The 22,045-nt window shown below is 40.8% G+C and overlaps 1 protein-coding gene across 4 annotated transcripts in view; it reads left to right on the top strand.

Moving 5' to 3' along the window:
- Positions 1–22,045, top strand: part of abr (ABR activator of RhoGEF and GTPase) — a 114,755-nt gene that overhangs the window by 14,855 nt on the left and 77,855 nt on the right. The window contains exon 1 of one of the 4 annotated variants that reach the window (XM_072375723.1): positions 6,321–6,626. The exons of 2 other annotated variants lie outside the window; for them this stretch is intronic. In XM_072375723.1, coding sequence (XP_072231824.1) covers positions 6,566–6,626 — 61 coding nt within the window. In that variant the 5' untranslated portion in view covers positions 6,321–6,565. Of the gene's footprint in view, positions 1–6,320; positions 6,627–14,309; positions 14,390–22,045 lie in introns of those variants that run through there. One more of the 4 variants, XM_072375724.1, reaches the window with a different exon arrangement.

The raw sequence follows: 22,045 nt of genomic DNA, 5'->3' as shown, positions 1-22,045 counted from the left end.
CTTGCATCAACTGAAGCCAAACACTAGAGTGCAGTGGTTCCTTATTCAAAGTTTATACATTTGCTCTGTCCACTTTATTACTCTGTATTGTGTTTTTCAGGTCACTGAACAGCCAAGAAGTGGAACAAGTCATTAATTTCCAATATCTGGAAATATTCATGGCTCACCTTTACATCTCACACTGACTGTGTCTATAAAGGAGGGTCTTTGTCTTTGTCTTGAGGAAACCAAGAAGCTGTGATGCCTGTAATTCAATGCTTTGAATCATGGAAATCATGCTTTATTAGTTATTTTCTGAAAGTGTTCTAACCTTTAACACTGCATCTTGTAATGGGAAACTCTCAATCGCTGAAACAAACCGACCCAAGCAAACAGATTTACCATGCCAATGAGAACTTTCCCAGTATCTCACTGATCTTTTCAGTTGTTGCTAACTGGCATAAGGCTCAAAGTTTCATTAGCACCGATAACTGTTATAAGAATGCTCTGTTCCCTCTGCTGTTCTCATTAACACCATTGGGAATTGTTGTTCTTTGACTATTGTTTTCATGTAAAGTCTTTTGTTTAAGAAGCCACCAAGTCCTATTAAGCAGGAAGAAAGGGTTGTTGAAAGGAGCAGTAAAGCGCTGTTCTGGCGTGAGACCACGTTACGTTCTCTTGTCACTTCCTGGTTTGATTTAGGCCTTAACATTTCTTTGTTTGGATTTGAAAATGATGATGGATCTTCTTGTTGCCTTGGTTACGTGTAGACACAATATGTTATGATGTAACATTGTCACCTTCTGGTTGGCTTTTGGAAATCCAAAGTACTCGGGCAGAGTTGGAAAACAGCCATTTTTAAGGCTGAAAAACATGACCAAACGGAGTCGATGCCATTTTTTTCACAACCACTGCACATTGGTTGCACATTCTTGGAACGTATTTATTAACCTTATCTGCATAGAATTTATTAAGATACAGTCACCGTTCAATGCTGTGAGAGAGAGCTGCGTTCACTTCAAAATTCATGGAAAAAATCAACGCCACTCATGGACAGGCTCATATTAACACATTCATGCACACGCATTTGTTTGGATAGGTTATGCATTATTATGAGTGATTTACTTGAGATTAAATTTTGATTTCATTAGCTCTAATGGACAATGGAGTTGTCTTTTGTCTTTTTAACACAACCTGCTGGTGGCCTTTCAGGTCATTGAAAAGCCTCAGTCAAGCAGACTGTAAACAAAGAGATGAGTGCTGTTTTTGTTGGGGAGTGGTCTTATGCCCTCTCTGGGATGATTTCATGCTGTCTGTGCAACTGTGAAATAGAGAAAAATAAAAACGAGCCAACAGCATAAATACCGTATGAGACTGCGTGTGTACACGTGTGTGTGTGTGTGTGTGTGTGTGAGACGGGGCTTTGCTTCTTATCTGGTGTCTGTCCAATCACAGCATGATTCAGAAGATTTCCACATTGACCTCAATAGATCAAAGTGAATTCAGCTGGCACGGTATGAATAATCTTTCTCTGGAACTCCCAATCTTGCTCACACACACATTTTGTTCAGTTGCTTTGTCCCATCTCCTGTCTCCCTCCTTAACACAAACAGGCTATGGGTTGTATTGAAGGAAGCTTTATCTTCTCAGAGGTTGGATTAATATAGAAGCGGCAGTCACACACAGATATGTCTCAGTGGTCTGCTAGACATGCTTGTTCCACATAATTGGATGGTGATGGGTTTTAAGGGGGAGATCAAGTTCAAGTAAGGTGAGGGGGCATCTCGCCTGCCAGAGCACATGCTTTGGTGCACACCCACACATGCACACAAGCTCTTGTGGTTATTTATGTTTTGGCACTGACTAAATAAACTGGAGATAAATACTGAGAATTTAGGTGGAGGATCAGGGAAGTAGCCAAGATCTCAAACTGATTAAATGAAAAATAAAGTGATAATAACAAGAGAAAAAAGAGAGAAAACCCAAGGGCCTCATCACAACATGTCACTTAAGAATGAAACAACAAGCAGACCATCAGAAACAATAAAATTACACCCCACATGATTTCAGGCAGTATAATATGTTCATGGCAGGTGCTCTCCAGGCTTTTTAATAATGGATGATCATTTCTTATCCCTGCTGCCATCTCCCCCAACCTCTAAAACAAAAGGATGTGTGGGAAAAACGTACATAGTCATCAGTATCACACATCCTTGCTGAGTACAAATGGAATCCATTGTACCACATTCAATAATGAATATCAATATTAAAATATTGTGGTGCCATTCAAAATAAACTGTCTCAAACAAACTATACAAAGAAATGTAAATGATCTTGCCACACATTTTTGCAAGTCTACTTTAATTTTGTGAATATTTTCTGTTGAGTGATGACATTTCCATCTTTTCCCTTTGCCTTTTCTGTTAAATTGTGTTCCACTCCAGCGCTTCATTGCGCTTTTTGGAAGCCGCTCATATGGAAACGCAGCTGTCTACTTCCTGTGTGTGTGCAGCACCACTCAGTCTGATAAACGCACAAAACCACTAATGGATGAAAACACTTTTAAGCGTGGGTGTCAGAGGGCGTTAAACAGGTTTGGGTTAATAAAGGGTGCAGATCCGCCCTTTGTTTTATTCCCAGTTTGCTTTATTCTCCTCCACCAGTTAATTTTCCAGTGACGAGCCAGTTGGGGAGGTGGGGATGGGGCCAGAGTGGCATAATACGCACTGACACATTGCCATGCCTCCTGAGAAATGAACTCCCCCATCCAATCCACCCATCACCCAATCATCCCCCAGGCCTTTTGGTTTGGGCTGACATGTTGGAGAGGACTGAAAGGGGTAAATGTGTGTGGGGTTGGTGTAGTGAGGTGGGGCAGGGGTATCTGGGTAGATCAGGGTGGGAGGTTAGCGGGTGGCAGTTTGATTGGTTAGTGAAGTGCTGTTGTGCCTAATTACATACATGGCTGCCAACCATAACCCAAACATCCTTCAGGTCTCATGATGCAAAATTCCTTTTTTTTTCTTTTGAAAATCCAAGTCAGGAGTCATTTTAAATCTCAAAGTGCCTAAATGTGTCCCTTCCCTGATTGTTTTGTACACACAGTATTTACTCATAGTATGATATCCTGTATCAAAAGTGAGGCGTTTATATACCGTATATGTTTTTTACTTCTTTCTGTGTTTTATTCTATTCTTCAGGTTGTTCTGAGTGATGACTTATTGTTCTTTTTGTGTTGCTAACACACACTCTTTACAAATGTGCACAAAACTACAAGTGGACTGGTTTGAAGTTCCATCTTGTTACCTTTCTTCCCTGCATCCTGAAATTGAGATCCTCTGCACTGTTTCTGAATGTGATCCGTGAGGAAAATGAACCATCTCTGATGTGCTGAACTATGTTGTTGTGTCACAAAAACTGTTCCTCTAACATCTGCTGCCAGGCAGATCCCTCTGCTGCTCTCTCCAGTATCTGAGCCAGTTGTGTTGGCTGTGTGAGTTGAGGGGAGGTAAACAGTTGAGTAGAGACGGTTGATAATGGCTCTTTTCACTACGCAGCTTGACTGCTTATCAATTTTTGATAGATGTAGGTCTGTGACGCTCCAGGAAGACCAACATTAATGTGCAGCTTGATATGTTTGCGTAGGGGTGTGTGTGTGTGTGTGTGTTTTGGTATGATAATTGTGTGCTCTTTGTTTGGCTGTCGCCCTTGAATGATGATGTTGTTTAGAAGGTGGGTAGCTTTTAGTTTAAAAGCTTAAATCAGGTTTACTTGCATGTGTGTGTGTGTGTGTGTGTGTGAGAAACATGCTATTGTCCCAGATTTAGGACAAAGGAGTAAGGCTGTACAGTGCATCACTCTATTTTTGATGAGGTGCCACTCTCTGACCTTGTTTGTCTGTGATTGAGCTTGGGTGTGTTTCTTGTAACGCCTGTGTTATTTATTTATTTATTTATTTATTTATTTTTGCTGTCATTATGACACATTCATATACATTAATAACTCTGACATACATTAGCAGAAGCAGGCGTACAATAAATGCTTTGAAACACACATAGACACAGATATAACTTCCAGCTGTGTGAACTCTTTGGGCACCTTTTCATTGAATGCCTGTGTTTCCTCAGCTGGCATGTCGGAGCTCTGTAACGAGACAAAGGGCAGAGCTCGAGGCCCGGTGGTGGGGATCCTCCTGTCAGCCTTTGTGTCCTAATTGAAGTTTTTCTGCCTCTCAACCCTCTCGTCTTTCCTCCCCCCTGCTGGTTAGAGGAGGATGGGGGGGAGGAGTGGGCCCAACAGAGGTTTTAGGGGAGGGTTTAATATCAGGCTTTGTTGGCAGTGGCACAATGCTCGTCTCTAATTGCCCTCCTCTGTAGCACATGCGTTCATAAACATTTGAGAGCGTCAGGCCTGATGAAAAGGAAGGGTGCTGCGTGGTGATGATGTCAGTTCTGTATCTGGGAACAAGATGCAACAGGAGAACTAATGTTGTGCCCTTGTGGTTTTACCAAATTCTGTGGGTTTTTTTTTTTATACTGAAACATTTAATTGCTGTGCATATGGCTTTATTATATTAGATATCCATTTTCTGTAGATGAAACTCTAGGCCAAAATTCCTGGTGATGTACATTTAAGTCTGGAAAAAATATCATATTAAGTTTGCTTAAAAATAAACCATAAAAATCAAACATTTTGCTCCATTTTTTTTTTTTAAATATCAGCTGATACAGAACTTGAGTGTTCAGCCACTTTTCCACACACACGTTAGCTTGTGCATCCCTTTCATGTTCTTCCAGTTTGTGTGTCTGTGCAGATGGGGGGGGGGGGGGTTGCCACGGGAACAGAAGATGGGACTAGCTTAAAACATGACACGCCAACCACAGAGTCACTTGCTCTCTCTGCTTCTCACTGAACTGAATGACTGACTCTGTTTGACACAAAGCACCTCATTGTCGTGTGTGGCGGTCAAGTGACGTGACCTTGAGTACATCGTGTTGAGCAGCTACTGCAGTTATGCATCCAAAACCTTTTAAAAGCCAATTCTCATGATCATCACTCATCACTGTTTTATTAAGTTTTGTTTTTATGTAAAATTGTGATTCTCGTGTAACTATTTGGATTACTTTATCTGTGTAGAATGAACTTTTGGTGACGGGAAAGGTTGATGAGGTTAATCTGTCTTTTGCGAAACAGTAGCTATTTGATTACGAGGTCGAACTGGGGAGTTGTGTCAGGTCGATGTTGGTCATCTGCGGCCAGGCAAGAGCAACTGTGCATACTGAGCGAGGTAAAGGCATGGAATAAAAGGAGCTGCATGGGAACAAGGGGCAAAGTTACAAATTAAAAATACAGTAGGCCCTATTAGCTTATATTGAGTTGAGCAACTTGGCAGACTCAGTCATAGGACTTAGTTCTGAGGTGATTAAATCCCCCCTAGAGCACTGAGGGGAAGAGGGTTGTTACTATGGAAAAGAAAATGTCATTTTGATAGACAGTCTTTATGGGTTTAGTTAATGCCAAGAATTGGATATTATAAAAGACACTCACACTGAACTTGACATTAAATTCTCTGCAAACTATGTACTTTTCCAATATATTTTACAGAATAGATATAGCTCAATAGTTAGCAGGTTTAAGGAAGGTTTTTTTTTTTTTTTCCTAAGTTCAAGTTTATCTCCAATAAAAATTACTGGGTGAAAATGAGGTGGGTGTTGGTGATCCTCAACTCACCATAGCTCTTCCCAACATTAGTCCTCTGACTGAAGTTACTCCTGAAACTGAGTGGGTGTTCAGGCCTTTAACCTCCACAATGCACACCTTCATAAAATGAATCCACAGTGTGCTGTAACTCGGGTAAGTGTGTGCACATACAGTCCCCTAACAGTGCGGTACAAATCTGTAAACTTGGCACTTCACTCCACTGAGCATAAATCTGATTCTCTGGGCTGGTGTGTTGCCAGGTCTGTGGTGGTGCTGCATTTCAGCTTCACTCTTTAAAAAAAAAAAAAAACATTCATCCAGTTTTTACAAAAAAATGTAAGAAGAATTTAAGCCTAACTATCAGGTTTCCTCAATTTGCTTAACAGTTTTGGATCTGGTGTTCAGCTAGTGGTGTTACAGTGTGAAACCTGCAGTTTTTCTGCACTGGCTCTATATTCCTTCCTCCGCTCAAAGGCAGAGAGTGAAGGGCTGATGAGGCGTTCGCGCAGAATCAAAAGAGAGGAAGAGGAGGGGTAGATGCAAGTGAGAGAGCAAGCCAGAGAGAGAGGGAGTGCTTCTCCCTTCCCCTAGCAACGGTCGGCGGTGTCCGTCTCCAGCCTGTTGTTTGCTCTCGCACACGCAGACACACACACCTCTCATACACTCATTCAGCTCGCTGGCTTGTCAGCCTGTTGGACTCTGGGTTTTCTTGTTTTTGACATTTTTTCCACCCCAAATGCTTCTTTTTTTCTTCTTCCTGTGAGATGAAGGCTCTTTTATAAGGCTAAGGAAAAGAAAGCAGCGGCAACACGAAAAAACATCAAAAGAAAAGAGCTGAAGACATAAGAGAGAAGCAGAGTGACTGACATAGGGAGAGAATAGGAGGATGGAGCCCCTCAGTGCTCATGGCCTGCCCCGGCTCTCCTGGATCGACACCCTCTACAGCAGTACGTATCTTTCCATCCATCTATTCACTCATCTCCACTCATCGCTTCCAATTTATCTGTGCAGTCAGCTTTACCTCAAGCCATTTTACCCTGCACCCCCCTCCCCTTCTCTTAATGCCCTGCCTGTTTGCGTTACAACCACGGCTACATGCACGCAGTGTGGTCACTTTTCTCAGGACTTAATAATAGGATTAATAGGAATAATTTTTCTTTTTTTCTTTGCCTCTGTTCCCTGATAGTGGTAACAACGTGTGTGTGTGTGTGTGTTGTTTTCAGGCTTTTTGCTGGCGAGAAGGCACAGAAGCACGGGGAAGCTCAGAGATGTACAGTATGAGTGTTGGTCTCAGCCTCCATGTAGAACTTTATGTTCTATCTCATTTAGGACACAAGCTGTCAGATTGTGAATTTTTAATGAGCGCTTTATTGTATTCTTCAAGCTGTGATGCATGCATTCAGAGATGTCATACTATACACTGGGTCAATTTGAGATCAGCTGACAGCAGTTTGCTTTCAGGTGGGAGTAATAAAACTCAGCGATCAGGTGATTCTCTTTACTTTTTTTGGTCACTTAGTTTAATCTCGATATAGTTTTTGTTTTTTTCTCTCCTATGTTTTCCATAGACGGGAATATGGACAATAGTTCGGCATGCTGTTACTCAGAGAGGTGTCGATGACGCTCTTTACAACAGTACCCATATCTGATGAGGCACAGCTGTGCTTGGTGTGTTCCTGAGGTGCTGTGTGAATACCGGGAGTTTTGGGCAGATGAAACAGCCTTTTTGGGTTTGTTCTGCGGTGTCACCATTGTTCCCAAGCTGTGATCTCATGAGAGGGAGAGCATATGAGGGAGGGGGGTGAAGAGGTTTTTAATACTGAAAAAGAAGCGGGTGGCATGCTGTCAGAGGTGTATTCAGAGATTTTTCAGCTGCCCCAGAAGGGGGCTACATGTGAGTGATTGCATATCCATATGTACACTGAATGTAAAAATGACATAAGATAATACTTTGTCTGTTAACGGGGAAATCTGTTTTGCTTCATGAGAGTTTACATTACAGTCATAACCACTTAAACTCCCATTCAAACTTGATATAAAGCACAGTTTAATATCATAATGATGGAATTTAAAGCCAATGCAAACTAACCTAACTATACACTCAAAAAACGAAGGAGCTTTAGCACTTGTTTTCCTACATCTGGGCACTCTGTCTTCTTCTTCCAGAAGCTGATACTCATGAAATTTCAGTAGTCTTGCTAACAGCTTTTGTGCTCGTTTTGCATATGGAAGTAAACGGTAAAGACGCACAAAAACATTCTATATCCACTATGTAGTTGTGACACACTTAATTTGTAAATTGACTTTGCGTCTCGATTGGAGACTTTCTTGTCAAACAATTCCCTATGATTTTGAATAGTATTTTTGCTTGTAAATATATAACTTAAGACTCAGTGAGAGTTGGTGCTGGCTGTTTCGATGATATTGTTGTAGCTCACACAGCTAACAGTCCTGAAGTAAAAATGATAGCAAAATGTCTAAACAGCAGCAGTCTTGGCTTGGCTTTTGCATTGGATCACATGACCCTTAACAATCTATAAGGTTTTGCATCAACTTGCAGTTTGTAGAAGTCCGTTGAGTCTCTCTTTTTAACTCTGGCTTCACACATGACAGAAGTGGAGGGGATTTCCAGCCTTATTGCTAAACTTAGAAAAATGAGCTTGTTGCCTATGATATCATGTTCTTTTCTTTTCAGCGTCAGTGTTGTCAGTAACTGTGGATACATTACAGAGGTTGATTTTCTCTGCTGCTCTGCAGTCACAGAGCATGCATTAGTCCTCTTTAAAAATGGATCAGGTCAGTGTCGCTGTTGTAATGAGTTCTTATCACTTTACTATTGTATGTTGTTTTGGTTTTGGCATTTCTGTGGTCATCAGCAGAATACATCATTATCTTAACACTCCATGTACTGAAACGCTTTTTACATTCAGGAAGAGGCAGGATGTGCACACTAGGAGACAGGCTATTAGCATCACAACAGATGCCGTCTAGACTTTCTTCCAATGTATTTTGAGGGAAAAGGGCACACACTTTTATGCACCTGTCATCTCCTCAACCTCTTGCTCCCCCGTTGTTCGCGGTACACTTTGTGTGGCTGTGGGTTTTCTGTTGGTTGACTCAGGCAGGGTGGCTTAACTGGCCCTCTTCCTCTTCTCAGGAATTAAAATGCACCATAACTTTGCAAACCTTTCCAGAAATGCTGTTAAGTTAGTTTCCTCTTTACTCCTACACAGACCTTGAAATGGCCCATTCACAGGCTTGATTTGTTGTACACAGCACACTTAAATGTGGAAGCTTACTTAAAGCTGGTTGTAAGTGGTGTGTGACGACCCAGTGTTGTTAATCACAATCCATTTACATCAGAACTAAAGCTTCCTCTGTTATGGAGTGAGTTACTGACACAAGACTGTAACTGTACCCTTCTCCTCAGTCAGTGATGGTTCTGTGTTTAAGTAGTGATTGTGCATCCTGAACCTGCTGTTAAGAGTGGGAGTTGATGCAGTGACTCTGCAGCCCTCAGAGACTGAAGGCTTCCTGTTTAGCTCAGGGGTGGGCAACTTTTTTTTTTCTTTTCCTCTGCACCGTACTGACTTGAAGTAATGAAGAGACCACGCACTGGACAGGTGAACTGAAATATAGGCAATACTTGACATTTGTCCTTTTTTTTTTAAGCATTAAATCTAATTCTGGCATCAAAACTGTTGACCTTACAGTCTCTGCTGGGGACACCTTTAAAGCCAAATTTAAATGCACTGTAAATGCGTGTAATCATGTGAATTGGCAAAATTTTCACTCAATTCATGAATTTATTGCCAATAACATTTTTTTTTGACTAATCAGGAAAGTTTTGCTTTTGTCTATCTTGATGGTGACAAACAGTAACGTGGGCCTATGTTTGCACACTGCAAAAATGAATGAAAGAATAGATGTAGTGAAACAACAACTTCAGAAGGGAGGGTCCATAGCACTCGCATCAGTATAAGTGCACAAACGCACTCCCAAGCAAAAATCCCAGCCAAGACTTCTCATCGGTCATCTTTTGCACTTTTTGTCAGGTCAGCATCGTAAGTGGTTGACCCAGGCAGCAATTAGCGTGTGCATGTGTGTCGGTTACAAATACTTTAGCAAAACCTTTTTATTTGTTTCTTATTCTCTCCTCCTCTATTTTTTCCTCGTCTAAATCTGCGAGTCTGATCACTGTCTCGAGTGTGTTTCTCACACATGCTCATAAAGTTAATCAGTTTTGTTATTATCTACAGCAGGGTAAAAGGATTTTTCTCTACCCATGATCTGATTTAAGGAGCATTTCAGTGCTTCGGGTGTCTCCATTTTCTGTCTCTAACCTCTTACTCCATCAGTTAGCTTAGTATTGTGTATCTTATTGTTTGTTTCATGTCCTTGTTGCTTCAGTGGTTTGTGCACCCTGGCAAATTTTGACCAGCTGCTTTATAAATATGTGCCTTTCAGACATAGAAATGTGTTTATTTGTTCCCAAAGTTTGTCCCAGATTTTTGAAATATCAGGTTGGAAAAAGGCCGTGCTTTGATTTTCCTCTTGGCCCAGCACTTTTGTCAGATTGTTCCCTCTCAGCCATTGACCTGAGACCCTTTGTTCCAAAGCCTTTTCAGTGGGCTGTCTGGATGCTTGTGAAGAATAGTGAAGTGGATCAGTGGAAGGAAAGCAGCAATAATTGACAAAATGGTCGGTACTGAACATGAATTTCATGTAAAAGTCCAAGCAAAATTCTAATGTCAGGTAAGCACTTCACTTTGCTTGTTGAGCAGCAGCTGGCTGAACTGCACTGCATTTGAAGTGCTAATGTAAATGCTTTTAAAACCTTTATTTTCTCTGGGTTTGTCAAAATGTTTTTCACTTTTTCCTGAATACCAGGTTGCTTTTCATGGTTTTTCCTTTTTTTTTTGGTGTTTATTTAAAGATTCAGATCATTTTGTTAACATGTTGATAAGCTTTTCTTTGTTTATGTCATATTAATATTGTAAAGCAAACCTTTGAGCTTTTTAAGCCCATCACTTATGTGATTGAAATGCAGCGCTCTGGCCTGACAGACTCAGGCCTGTGCGGTAACCTTCATAGTATTAGCTTAATCTCTGGCTTGCTTCAGTACCATGTGCAGCTAAAGCTACATCAAAGGAAAGTTGGATTATGTAATAGCCAGAATGTGGACTTTATTTTTTTTGGCATGGCAGAGCAGAGGTGTCACGTGTACATGGAGAGACATAAACATGCACGTATGTCAAAGGATTTTCCCTCATCCGATTGATGGTGAGGAAGATTCAGATTGGCTCCGAGGGAGCAGTAACAAGATAAAAAATCTTTTTTTCATGTCAGAGTGTTGGAGAGTACTTATGCTCAGGTCTTTCAAACAGCACTCAAATAAAAGATCAGCATTAACCAAAGACTGGAGATACATGTCAAATATTCATCTAACAAACACCTGAGTATAATCATAGTGGAGCAAAAATCCTCCACAATCACCAGCAACAGTACCTTTGTGTTACATGACAGCACTTTAGAAACATTTTTATTCAGAATTGCATTAATAAGAATGAAATGCATGGTAGTTTGTGCATCCACACCGAGTTTCTCAAGCTGCCATACTTTTGGTCTGGTTCCTGTTTGCTGCACATAAACTGTAATAAATGAACTTCATTGCTGGCCAGCAGCTCCTGGCTGACTTCAACCCAGTCCCAGTTCTGTCTGAAAGTGTTTAATGTTAGTACTTAGTTGGCTGCCACATGGCTTGCTTCAGCAAACGGAGGCGCACTAAAGTGATTCTGGAGTGTTATAAGGGAGTTGAATACAACAAGGGACATCTTATTTATCACCCTCCTCCCCATCTCTATCTCAGTCAGAATAGCTGGTGGTTCAACTCTCACAGCCAACAGAAAACCAAATCAATGGCAGCTGATAGTGTTTCCAAACATGTCGATTGTGGCTGGACCACAGAGAAGAAGACCATACACTCAGCCAAATGAGCCAATTAAACCTCTGGTTCACGTCACCTCTGGAAGTTTGAAGATGACACTTTTCACTGTTGGTACTTTTGTACTTTTCCTTGTTTATTTTACTTTGATTACTGAAAAGCCAAAAGAAGTCGTATGTATGCTTGTAGAGCAGAGGTGAGGATTATAATCCCAGTGATCACCTTTGAGCCTAAAATCAGAAATCCAAAGTCAGTCTACACTTTTAACTGCATTGCACTAAGAAAACAAAGAACTCCCCTGTGACTACAATGAAAAAGAAAAGCCTAATCAAACCACTATTAATTATTTTATTATCCATCGAGCTGCTGTTGGAGCTGTGACATTGTTGACTATTTGTTCGAAGGTTCATCTCTTCAGAGAACACCTCCACTACACTTCTTTACTTGTTCTACTTATACTGTTTTTTAGAAGCTTTAATGTTGCTTCCTCACTTTTAAGTGAAAATGCATCTGCTAAACCTGATCATAATTGCTGTGAGCTCTACAGTTGCCACTTTGTTGCGATGCTGTGTGCAGTACTAGCAAAGGTTTCACTTTGTGGGGCGAACTGTTGCTATATGTCAAGTCTTGAATCATTGTCTTCTCACCGCTTAATCTCCTCCATTATGCCAATCAATAGATGAATCTGTTCCTTCCTTTCTCTGCACCGTAGCTATAGAAACAGACCTTGAAAGCAGCTGTCACACACACGAGTGGGAAACATTCTGAGTCAGCCTAAAGCATCACAGTTATGTAATACAATCGTCTCGGCTGCCTCTTCAGTGCTTCTCTGCTGTGTGTTTAAGCATTGTCTGTCCTTTGGGCCCGTGAAAGAGTTCTTGCTTATGTAACGGGCTTCGAGTTCATCTTTTCAAAAACAGTCTATAAATAGCTGCACAATGCTGCTTAACCAAATGGTCCCTAGTTTGTTCAATATAGTAATGCTGGAAATTATGAGGACACAATCATTTAAGCATTTGCTCTCATTGAGCAAAACCTTAAATCCAATCTTTACTCGATACTATGCTGTTGTCTTTTTTAAATTTATTTATAATTTTTATTTATTTTTTTGATCAAGGACCATGTTTAAGATTCAGACGACACTACGTTTTATGCTAAAACTGTTATAACCTGTAACTACTAACTTGTACTTGCTCTGTACCCTGAACAGAGAAAGTAGAGAGCTGTGATTGAGCATTTGCTAGAGAAAATCTTTTTTTTTTGTTTGTTTTTTTTAAGATGACATTGGTTTTACACAGGATACTAAACTTTTCATTTAAAGTCATACACAAGGCAAGATTTGATTAATTTGTCATCCTTCCAAATGAGTGAGTCCATCTGAAAGGAGTGAGGGAAACATCTGGCAGTCTGTCATAACACTACCTTGGTTGTTTGATCGCCTGCATCCCTGCTGGGGTTCTGCTGTACCATGGTGGCCTGGGTTCATTCAGCGACAGCCTCGTGAATTATAGATGAAGCTTTTTTTTCTCGGTGTAGTATGTTCTTGTGGCTCTTTTACATACGGCAAACAAGCAGGGGCAAGCATATGTACTACCAGGGGTGAAAAGTGTGGAAATGCTGTTCGTTTGACCAAGGTTTGTGATGTTGGATGCACCCTTTGTGCTAAATCCCAGGTTACAGAACAGTTATGTCATTTTAACAATAATGTCCTGCTAGTGGGTAGCGCTTTAAGCATTGCTGTTAAACATGGCTTTAAAGCAAATGCTAAAAGCAAAGAATGATTCTGCCGCAAGAACTTTTTTTATCACAGAGCTGTGATTCATTTAATACACTGCCAGACTAAAGAAAGTCACACATTCACATTTTGATATGCTTTGGATCACCTGTAGATATGATTATGGCACACATTCATTGTGCAATTGTTTTTGGTGATCCTATACGAAATCACAACATTTATAACAGTTGGAGCCCAATGAATCCTGGCATAGTCACCTTGGACTATGCCCGCACCATTGGGGAATAATTAAAAAAAAAAACTGTTGATGGAGGAACCTGGTAATTCAGATTGTCAGCTGACCTCATTTTTGGGCAAATAAAATTAGTGAATCTAGAACTGAAAAGAACCAGGTCATTCGGTTAGTTAAATCCAGATGTTTTCTTTCATTATGAATTAAATTTCTTTATGGTTTGTTTGACCCCAGATTTTCATATATAATGAAATCATGAAAAATGCTGAATTCCAACTGACTTTAGGTGTTCTTTTTGTTGATTAAAAGAACCCCTAGTTTAAGTAATGCCAAATATCTCGTCCTCTCTAATCGGTGAGCATTGAAATTCCTTTGTTGTGTTTGATGTTAGAGGGTGTGTCATGTGTCTCGGTGCGTTTGTGTTCTGCGAGTCCGTGGGGACCTTCAGCATGTCCCGAGGGGCTAGAGCTGTGTGGTGCATGTCTGCTACGTTGGACAGAAGTCATCCTCCAGGGCTATGGTAACCACCAACCTCTTCTTCTTCTGCCATCCATGCTCCGTTCATCCCAGCCAATCAGCACATAGTGACTCGTCTTCCTCGGCCAATGGTGCGGCTGCCATGTTTACATGCTCCCGGAAGGCAGGGGCCATCATTAAGCATTCAGGGTAGTGTAGCGGAAGAGAGGAGTGGAGGGAAAAAAGGGGAGGAGTGGGGGAGACAGTAATGCATGTTGAGGCCATTATGACTTGGAGCTGATGGATGGCCTCACGCAACAACCCGTCAACCAGCCAGGCTCAGGTGAGCAAACCTATACGTCCTAATTCACATCAAATTTTCTTACACGGGCTCACAGCAAATTGCTTAATCATCGATATGAATTCAACTGTACACGTTTGGTTACACGTTTACTGTTTGTAGTTGAATGTGTCAAATCCAGAATCCATTAACCTGCAGGCTGTTATCTCTTTGTGTGTCTTTGCTTACCCGTGTGTGTGTGTGTCATTAAAGATTAATTGCTCCACTAAGCTTTTGGTCTTCTGATCTGAAAGGGTCAAGATGTTCAATCTGATTGGCTCTTTGACATTGGAGAAAACCCCCACTGAGAGAAGGGAAAGATACCAAAGAAAATGAGCGTCCAGGCAGCTGGACGGGTCAATTTGGAGCTGGCTGGAGGTGACCTGTAGTGTTGTGGATCATTTTAAAACTCACAGTGATAGCAGAGAGATACATTGCTTGCTTAATTCCTTTATTAATGTAAGAAACACTTGATCGTTGAAGTTTGTCATTTCTTGTCTATGATCCTGCTGGTTTTTGTTCAGTTTGGCACTTTGATTGGCCACACTGAGGAATCACTTAACTTTTTATTCACTTCCTCATTGTGACCGATTGTAGTCAGCCTCAGAATCAACACAATGACATCTGTAATGTCGCTTCATGTGTGTGTTTGTTAGTGTGTGTACACACATCGTGTCAGATGGTCTTGTACTCACTTAGTCATTGTTCTTGGTATTCTCTCTTATCTCTCCTGACGCTCTTTTTAGTGTCACATTTAATTTGAATCTTTTAAACTCCGACAAGGTCAGGCTGATTGTGTGTAATCTCTCTGAATATAGCTATGGTGACGCACTTTTGTGTACGAACAGGAAAAGATTATGGTTGGTGGTACGAGACACTTTGTTTTTTACTATTCCTCCTGTGCAAGTTTTTCACTTCTGCCTCCACTTCTCAGGGGACAGAAATTAGTCTCAGCATGTGATTGTTGCAGCCTCCTCATTTTGTTTGTGGTGTACTGTGTAGGATGAACTCTGCATGACTCTTTTTTGCAAAAAGGTGGCACCAGGCTTAACTTTTACGTTGATCGAGATGGTTGATCGTTAATATTTGAGTGCATATTTCTAGTAGATTACTTTTTACCTTGATCATCTTGGCACAAATTCATGTGACGAGGATGATCCGATCACAAATGACCAGCATTTTGTGAATGTGTTCACATCTTGCATTTACAGGAATCCCCAAATCCGCTCTGAGTGACCACCTGTGATCAGGTCTCAGCTACCTGCTTTACAAAATAAACACACAACATTGCACATAATGTGCAATTACTGCAAAACGTTCGTAAGTTGTATAGATGAGCTTTCATTCTGAACTAGTCTGAAGAAAAAACAGCTTCAAAGTTTCGGGTACAAATACCACTGTTTCCTCAGATTCAAAACTTTCTGCCTGACGACCTTTAATTGTTGTTTCAGATTTAGCTTTTTGGGATACAATCAGGCAGAGAACCAGTGGGGCTGCACCCCTCAGTTTGAACCAGTAGAAATATGCATGACTCACAGATGACGGAACAGATCTGGAGCCTGTTAGCACCAGCTTTGAAAGTACTGAACAGTAATTTGTTGTTGGCAGCTCATGTCAAAGTAATATCTATAGCACTGCATTGCAGCTTCTCCCTCATTTCACTGCACATATATTGGTTTGCAGGTTATGGCTGTTTTTTAATTTTTTTTTGTTCTGCTTGTTCTTTTTAAACCTGTTACCTCTGGTTTTGAAAATAAGTGCTTCGCCCCACAGGTTTTTAAGGCCTGGAAGTTAAAATAACTCCAACTGATAAAGTTCTGCTTATGTATGGCGCAATCCTGTGCAGTTGTTTTCACATTAGTCAGGCTGAAGTATCACAGGCTGTTTGGGAGTTTCTATTCTAACATTTTAAGTGATCACAAAGACATAATTCAATAGAATATATATATATTTTTATTGGCTTCCATTGCAGTTTCCTCAGTTGTTTGGCATGTCTTTCAGCCAACAAAAATCTCTGTGAAGTACTTTCAAAACATCTCCCTCATCTTCTTAAGATTAACCGGCATTGCAAGTTGTCAGATTCAGCAGAGCGTCTTATGTGTTCTCACTCTAAATGTACACCCACACACCAATGGCCCCTTCTCTTTTTGGCCTAATTAGTTTCAAGATAAATTTGTTCACAAACTTTCCCACTTTTTTTTTTTTTTTTGTCCCATTGAGGCTCCTTTCTTTTGATACCAAGAGGTGCTCCTTCAGCTTTTTATTCATAAAGTAACTATAACTGTAGAATTATTACATGAAACATTTACATGGTCACTTCTTCCCCTCGTTCTCCTCTGCCTGACACACCTATAGTGTTACATACTAATTTCTTCTTATGTGCATCATATTCTCCCACTTGGTCTGTGGAGTGTCGTAAAGTGACGAGGTTCGCCCCGTAGGCTTTTGCATAGCACTTGCATTTTAATAGCTTTGCTCGTTGTAGCGCTTTTGTTTCCCTTCATGGTTTGATACACTTTTCATTAGCACATGCCCACGAATAAACACGCAGGGTACAGATGCACACTGAGGCGTAGAGGCCCACACAGTACAGTTGCAGTACTGTGTTACTGTGCTGAATGCGGGTGTGTGTTGGCATTGAATAACTCTGGAGTACATGTGATGAGCTGATATCGTCATACCTGCTGCAAACAGGCACATGACGTGGGAAGTGGGCTGTGGAATATGGTGGATTAGTGAGGGCAGTTGAGGTGTTTGTTCAGCAGGTGTGTCTGCACTTGAATGGGACTTCTTGTGTGTGCAGATGGGGACAGCTTCAGGCTCTCTGTATGACAGTGGTTGCCCTAATCTATGGAAGCAGTGGCTTGTTTCCAACCAGTCGGAGCCTTGGGGATTTAAACCAGCTAATTATAATGTATAGTGGCTAGCTGCCATGGTAACATTGGTTGGTTGGGTTTTGGAGCTGCAGGGACATGGGGCAGGGGGGGTGCTGCCTTATCTCTTACTGCTTACAGGCATATGGCACATGAAGATATGCAGCAGTAGTATAATTGTCAGTCATTTGATGTATTTAGGGACAATCCTGCCTTTTTTCTGGACTCCTCTTTGGCAGGAAAGAGCTCCACATGTGTGCACACAGACTGTGGAGTGGATGGATAATGGGCACACCTCTTCATAAACCTCATCTCAGTACAGTTGTAGCGGAACGTGTTCAAAGTGTAAATCATGAAGTCCCATCTGTCGTTTTTGCCGGATGTTCCACGCTGTTAAGATTTTGATTTGGAATTGTCAATTCTCAAGGCTGTGGACTCTTTGATTCCCGTTTTACTTCTACAACGCTTCCCTCCACCTACCCTTTCCTCTCTAGTAAGCAATGTGTGGGAGTCCTGCAGCTTATTGACCTTTAAAGTATTCTCAGCCTTTTTCCTGACCACAGCGGTCATAAGGAGCCAGACATTATCTTCTTGATCAGGCTGGATGAGGGAAACCAAGACCCCAGTTTAAATGGAGGACTCACAGACAGCTTTGTTAGCATTGTTCAGTATTACTATAAAATCAAGTTCTGTGATGATAATCTTTTTTTGTGTGTGACTGTACTGCTCTCTTTTATCCCTGAAATTGTGTTTCTTTTCTTCTCTAATATAATATGACTGTGGATTAATACCACAGGATGGGACTATTCTCCTTTTAAAAGATTATATTTTATTATTTCAACATAAGGGACTTGGAAAGAAATCACAAAGAATAAGAATGGTAAAAATTAAAATGTCTTTTTTTTTTTTTCTCTGGTGAAAGTGAATGCATGCTTTGAATCAGTCCAAAAAGTCGACTAATTTCTGTAGATGCTAAAAAGGAAATCATCCACAGGAGAATGGTAGATTAAAATATTATGGAGTCGAGGCACAAGCCTGAAATTACACAAACCTCTCAAATGGTACCAGCAGTGCCGCATTTGGTTTCCATTAGCATGTCTCTTATCTGAAATTACATATGGACTGTTATCCTAGAATTTTTTTCCAGTTTGTTATTCATTTGGTAAAATTTTTTTTTTAAGAGCATAGCTTCAGATTTCAGTGCAATAAGAAGGCATTTTATGCATTATGTGTATAATGTTTTCTTTGCTGTGCATCATGCACCATGTTGGGCGTATGATACAAAACTAACTAGCTCCAAATCCATGATTGTGATTGGTCATCTGATGGCAACTTTCGGCCTGAATATCCTCATATCCAGAGTCGGAAACCGGGGATGAAAGCCAAGTTACTAAGTTGATAACCAGTGTTGTTATATCACTTTGGCAGATTTCCTTTGTTAGGGTTAGTTAAGGCAAATATATGTTGAATCTGCTTAATTGTTCAGGTCCAAGGTCTCCAGCTGAGAGAAACATTTGACTCTTGTATCCCAGGGTTCTCTGCTGTCCACACACGTGCACATTTGCAATCTTTTGTTTTGGATTTAATGTTTTTGTTCTGAGCTTTGTTCTGAGCAGGCATTTTTGTGGGCTATGATTGCCTGAGACTGTGATTCGCACACTTGTTGAAGTGCATGAAGCAAATCCTGCACATACAGGGCTTCCCTGCTTGTGTGTGCATATATTTGTAATGTGACACGGGCAGGATTGTGATCATCTTATTTTGTAGTTACCATAATTTGGCTTTTGAAAAGTAATCACACAGATCTTTTAATGTCATAGATTGCAAAATGATGTAATTCATTGGTTTTAATTTATGTCTCTTTGGCTTTTGATCAGGCTTTTTGAGGTTTTTGCTCCCCTCTTGTGGTAGAATTATTTATTTGTTGTTGTGAATGTTCTGTCTGTTGGTTGTATGGTCTGATATCTATGTAAAATGTGACCCATGGGGCTCCATAAAAATTATGAACAGAATTGGTGACAAAGAGCAGCCTTGATGGAGTCCAACCCTCACTGGATCAATATCCATGTTTCTAAGCTTGCCTATATTTGTGATTTAGAATCACTGTTAAGCTGAACGTGATGGGGACACATTCACACCTCTTCATGTCGCGCTAGTCTTGTATCTAGTAAATTCTATTCTTTTCTTCCACATCCTGCAGTCGTGTGAAATTCATGTGCTGTAGGTGGTTATTTTTAGAACATCTTCTCTGTTGCTGTATGGTTCTTTTGATCGTGGCTGTGGAGGAGCTCTACACGTGCAGACATGTCTGTACCAGTTCTCATTAACCACCAGGCATATGAGCTTTTCATCGAGGCACAGATTAACAGCAGTGATGGTGGATTTTCTTCTGGATGTTTGTTCAATTTCTTTTCATTCATGTTAGATAATCAAACAGTTAATGCAGTTTAGCTGCTGTTTCATTTCTTGCACAAGACCAGTAACTGAGACACTGCAAGACGAGTAAGACTGTAAGATATTTCTCACAGTAAATCCTAGTTTGATGCATTTTCTTATTTGGAAATAAATTCCACATCTTCAGACACCAACCTAATATAGTACATCATTACCAAAATAGGGCCTTTGAAACATCAGATTTTCCTTCGACTTCGTCTGTCTCTCCTGTTAGTGTCCCACCACACTGCACTCCACAGTGCTGCATCCAGCTCTAAAAGCTGATATTTCATAGAAACACACTCTTCAGATATTTAACACATGATTCTACATGTATTGGTTTCGAGAATGTCTTATGACTTTTGTGCAGCCAGCGGTAGCAAAGTGCTTCAACACTACCTCAGTCCTTTCAGAGGTATAGACTTCCTTATCCAGTAACAATCCAATTTAACGCTCCAATAACAGACTAGATTGGAATCTGTCATTGTGCAGCGAGACTTCAAATATCAGCCGATCTGTTATTGTGAACATGTGGCTGTGTGCACTTTCTTATACATAGTGAATATCACGCGTGTCTGCATATCGATCACAGCTGATGTGGCTCCAGCGTGAGGCAGCAGGCGGTAAAGAACGCAGTCTACCGCTCCTCATCTGCCTTGCTGGTCAGTGACAGAGTGACAGAACCAACAGGATTTCTTTAGGTTTATGGGTTCTTCAGAAAGTGTGAACAGAAATGTGTCACTCCCTCTGAGATCTGAGAGCTAATGAAGCAGCACATCGGGGAGGGGCGACATTTTTTATCTTGTCTCCTTTTAGAAGCTTTCCTTTTCATCACATATGCTACATACATATCATATACTTATTTGGAGTATAGATTTAGATTCCAGTGCTGTTATATTGCAGATGATTCAGTCTGAAGAGTCTCATGTTATGTTGCTCCTAAAGGCTGTAAAACATCGACTTCCATGAAGGCTTTTAATTTCCCAAGTGTCGCCTTCATTTGATGATTACAGGACAGGGAAGTGTAACAGCCCACATGTAAACACTGTCAACACACTCATGAACACCACGACTGTTGTGGCTTCACATGGGCAGGAAGGCCTGCAGCTCAACCACCCTGACTTTTATTTTCTCCTGTCTATCTATCTATCTTGTTTTTGGATGAATGAGAACTTTTCTGCTTGAGCTCCCACAAATCTCTTGAGAACAGTTCTGAAGTAACAGTGGAATAACTGGACGTCTACCCAGAGCACACACTCACTCATGCACACACGGTGTGTATATATAGAAAAGACAGTTGAAAGTTAAAGGATGAGTGAGTAAGTCTGTGTGCGTGAGTATGCTTATCCACTTCAGTCCTGCCACCTACACAGAGGCAGTTTGCAGGGATGCTTCTTGGTTCCTACACACTGTTCGCTGACTGCAGGGCATGATGTAATCCTTTCTCTCTTTAGAAAAATTGCTGAGCAAGGCAACACAACTCCCTGATTAAATTCTCACAGTGCAGCAGTAACTGTTCCTCAACTTTATTAGATTTCAATATGAACAGACGTACAAAAGGTCCAGTATAAGGAAGAAGGGAGCTGAGGTGAAGGGGGGGGCTTTTTTCCCAGTTTCTCTGAGTGTATACCCATATTCTGTTTGCATTGCAGTAGTTGCTGAGCAAAGTGAAAACAACATCCATGCTTTCTCATGATTAACAACATTGAATCTCGTAACAAAAGTGAGGCTACAATGAAGCTTCTCTAATCACCGTGTTTCTGCTACTCTGATATTACTTATTTTATGTATTAATGTTTTTGCAAAGTAAGAAACTGATACATTGGCTTCTGATTTATTTAGTCAATAAAGATGAGATTAAGTACACATGAGAACTGTCATTAGTTTAACATATCTACTGCAAAAATGTTTTTATTCATATTAATTAAGTGATGGAGAGGTCCACACATGCTCAGTTACATTGAAAGAACACTGTGAACACTTAATCTGAAAGGGTTCAGTTAGATTTATGCTGTAAATAGATTTTTACCTCAACATGCACGCACAGCAGCTGCAGTTTTAAGCCAACATACTCATAGTGTTTCTGATGCTTCAGTATAGCGAGGTGGTTGATGCTTTAGTGAACCGTGTGCTTGTGTAATGCGGCTGCAGTATATCGTTGTGTGATGGATGCGTTGTCAGTCATAGCCCAGTGGACACATAGGCTGTGTGATGTATTTCCATAGATGTGGAAGCTGACGTTTTTACTGTGGGTGCTCCAGCTGAATGCTCCGTGTAGTTAAATCAGCTTGAGACTAGCCCACTAGATTTTGGTTTCCCTTTCGACAGTATGGGGAGCTTTGTGATGAGCGAC

Source organism: Leuresthes tenuis, unplaced genomic scaffold (assembly GCF_036924035.1).
Source record: "Leuresthes tenuis unplaced genomic scaffold, fLeuTen1.0.hap1 SCAF_21, whole genome shotgun sequence".
In the NCBI taxonomy this organism is placed as follows: Eukaryota; Metazoa; Chordata; class Actinopteri; order Atheriniformes; family Atherinopsidae; genus Leuresthes; species Leuresthes tenuis.
This window is presented reverse-complemented; position numbering and strand designations above follow the sequence as displayed.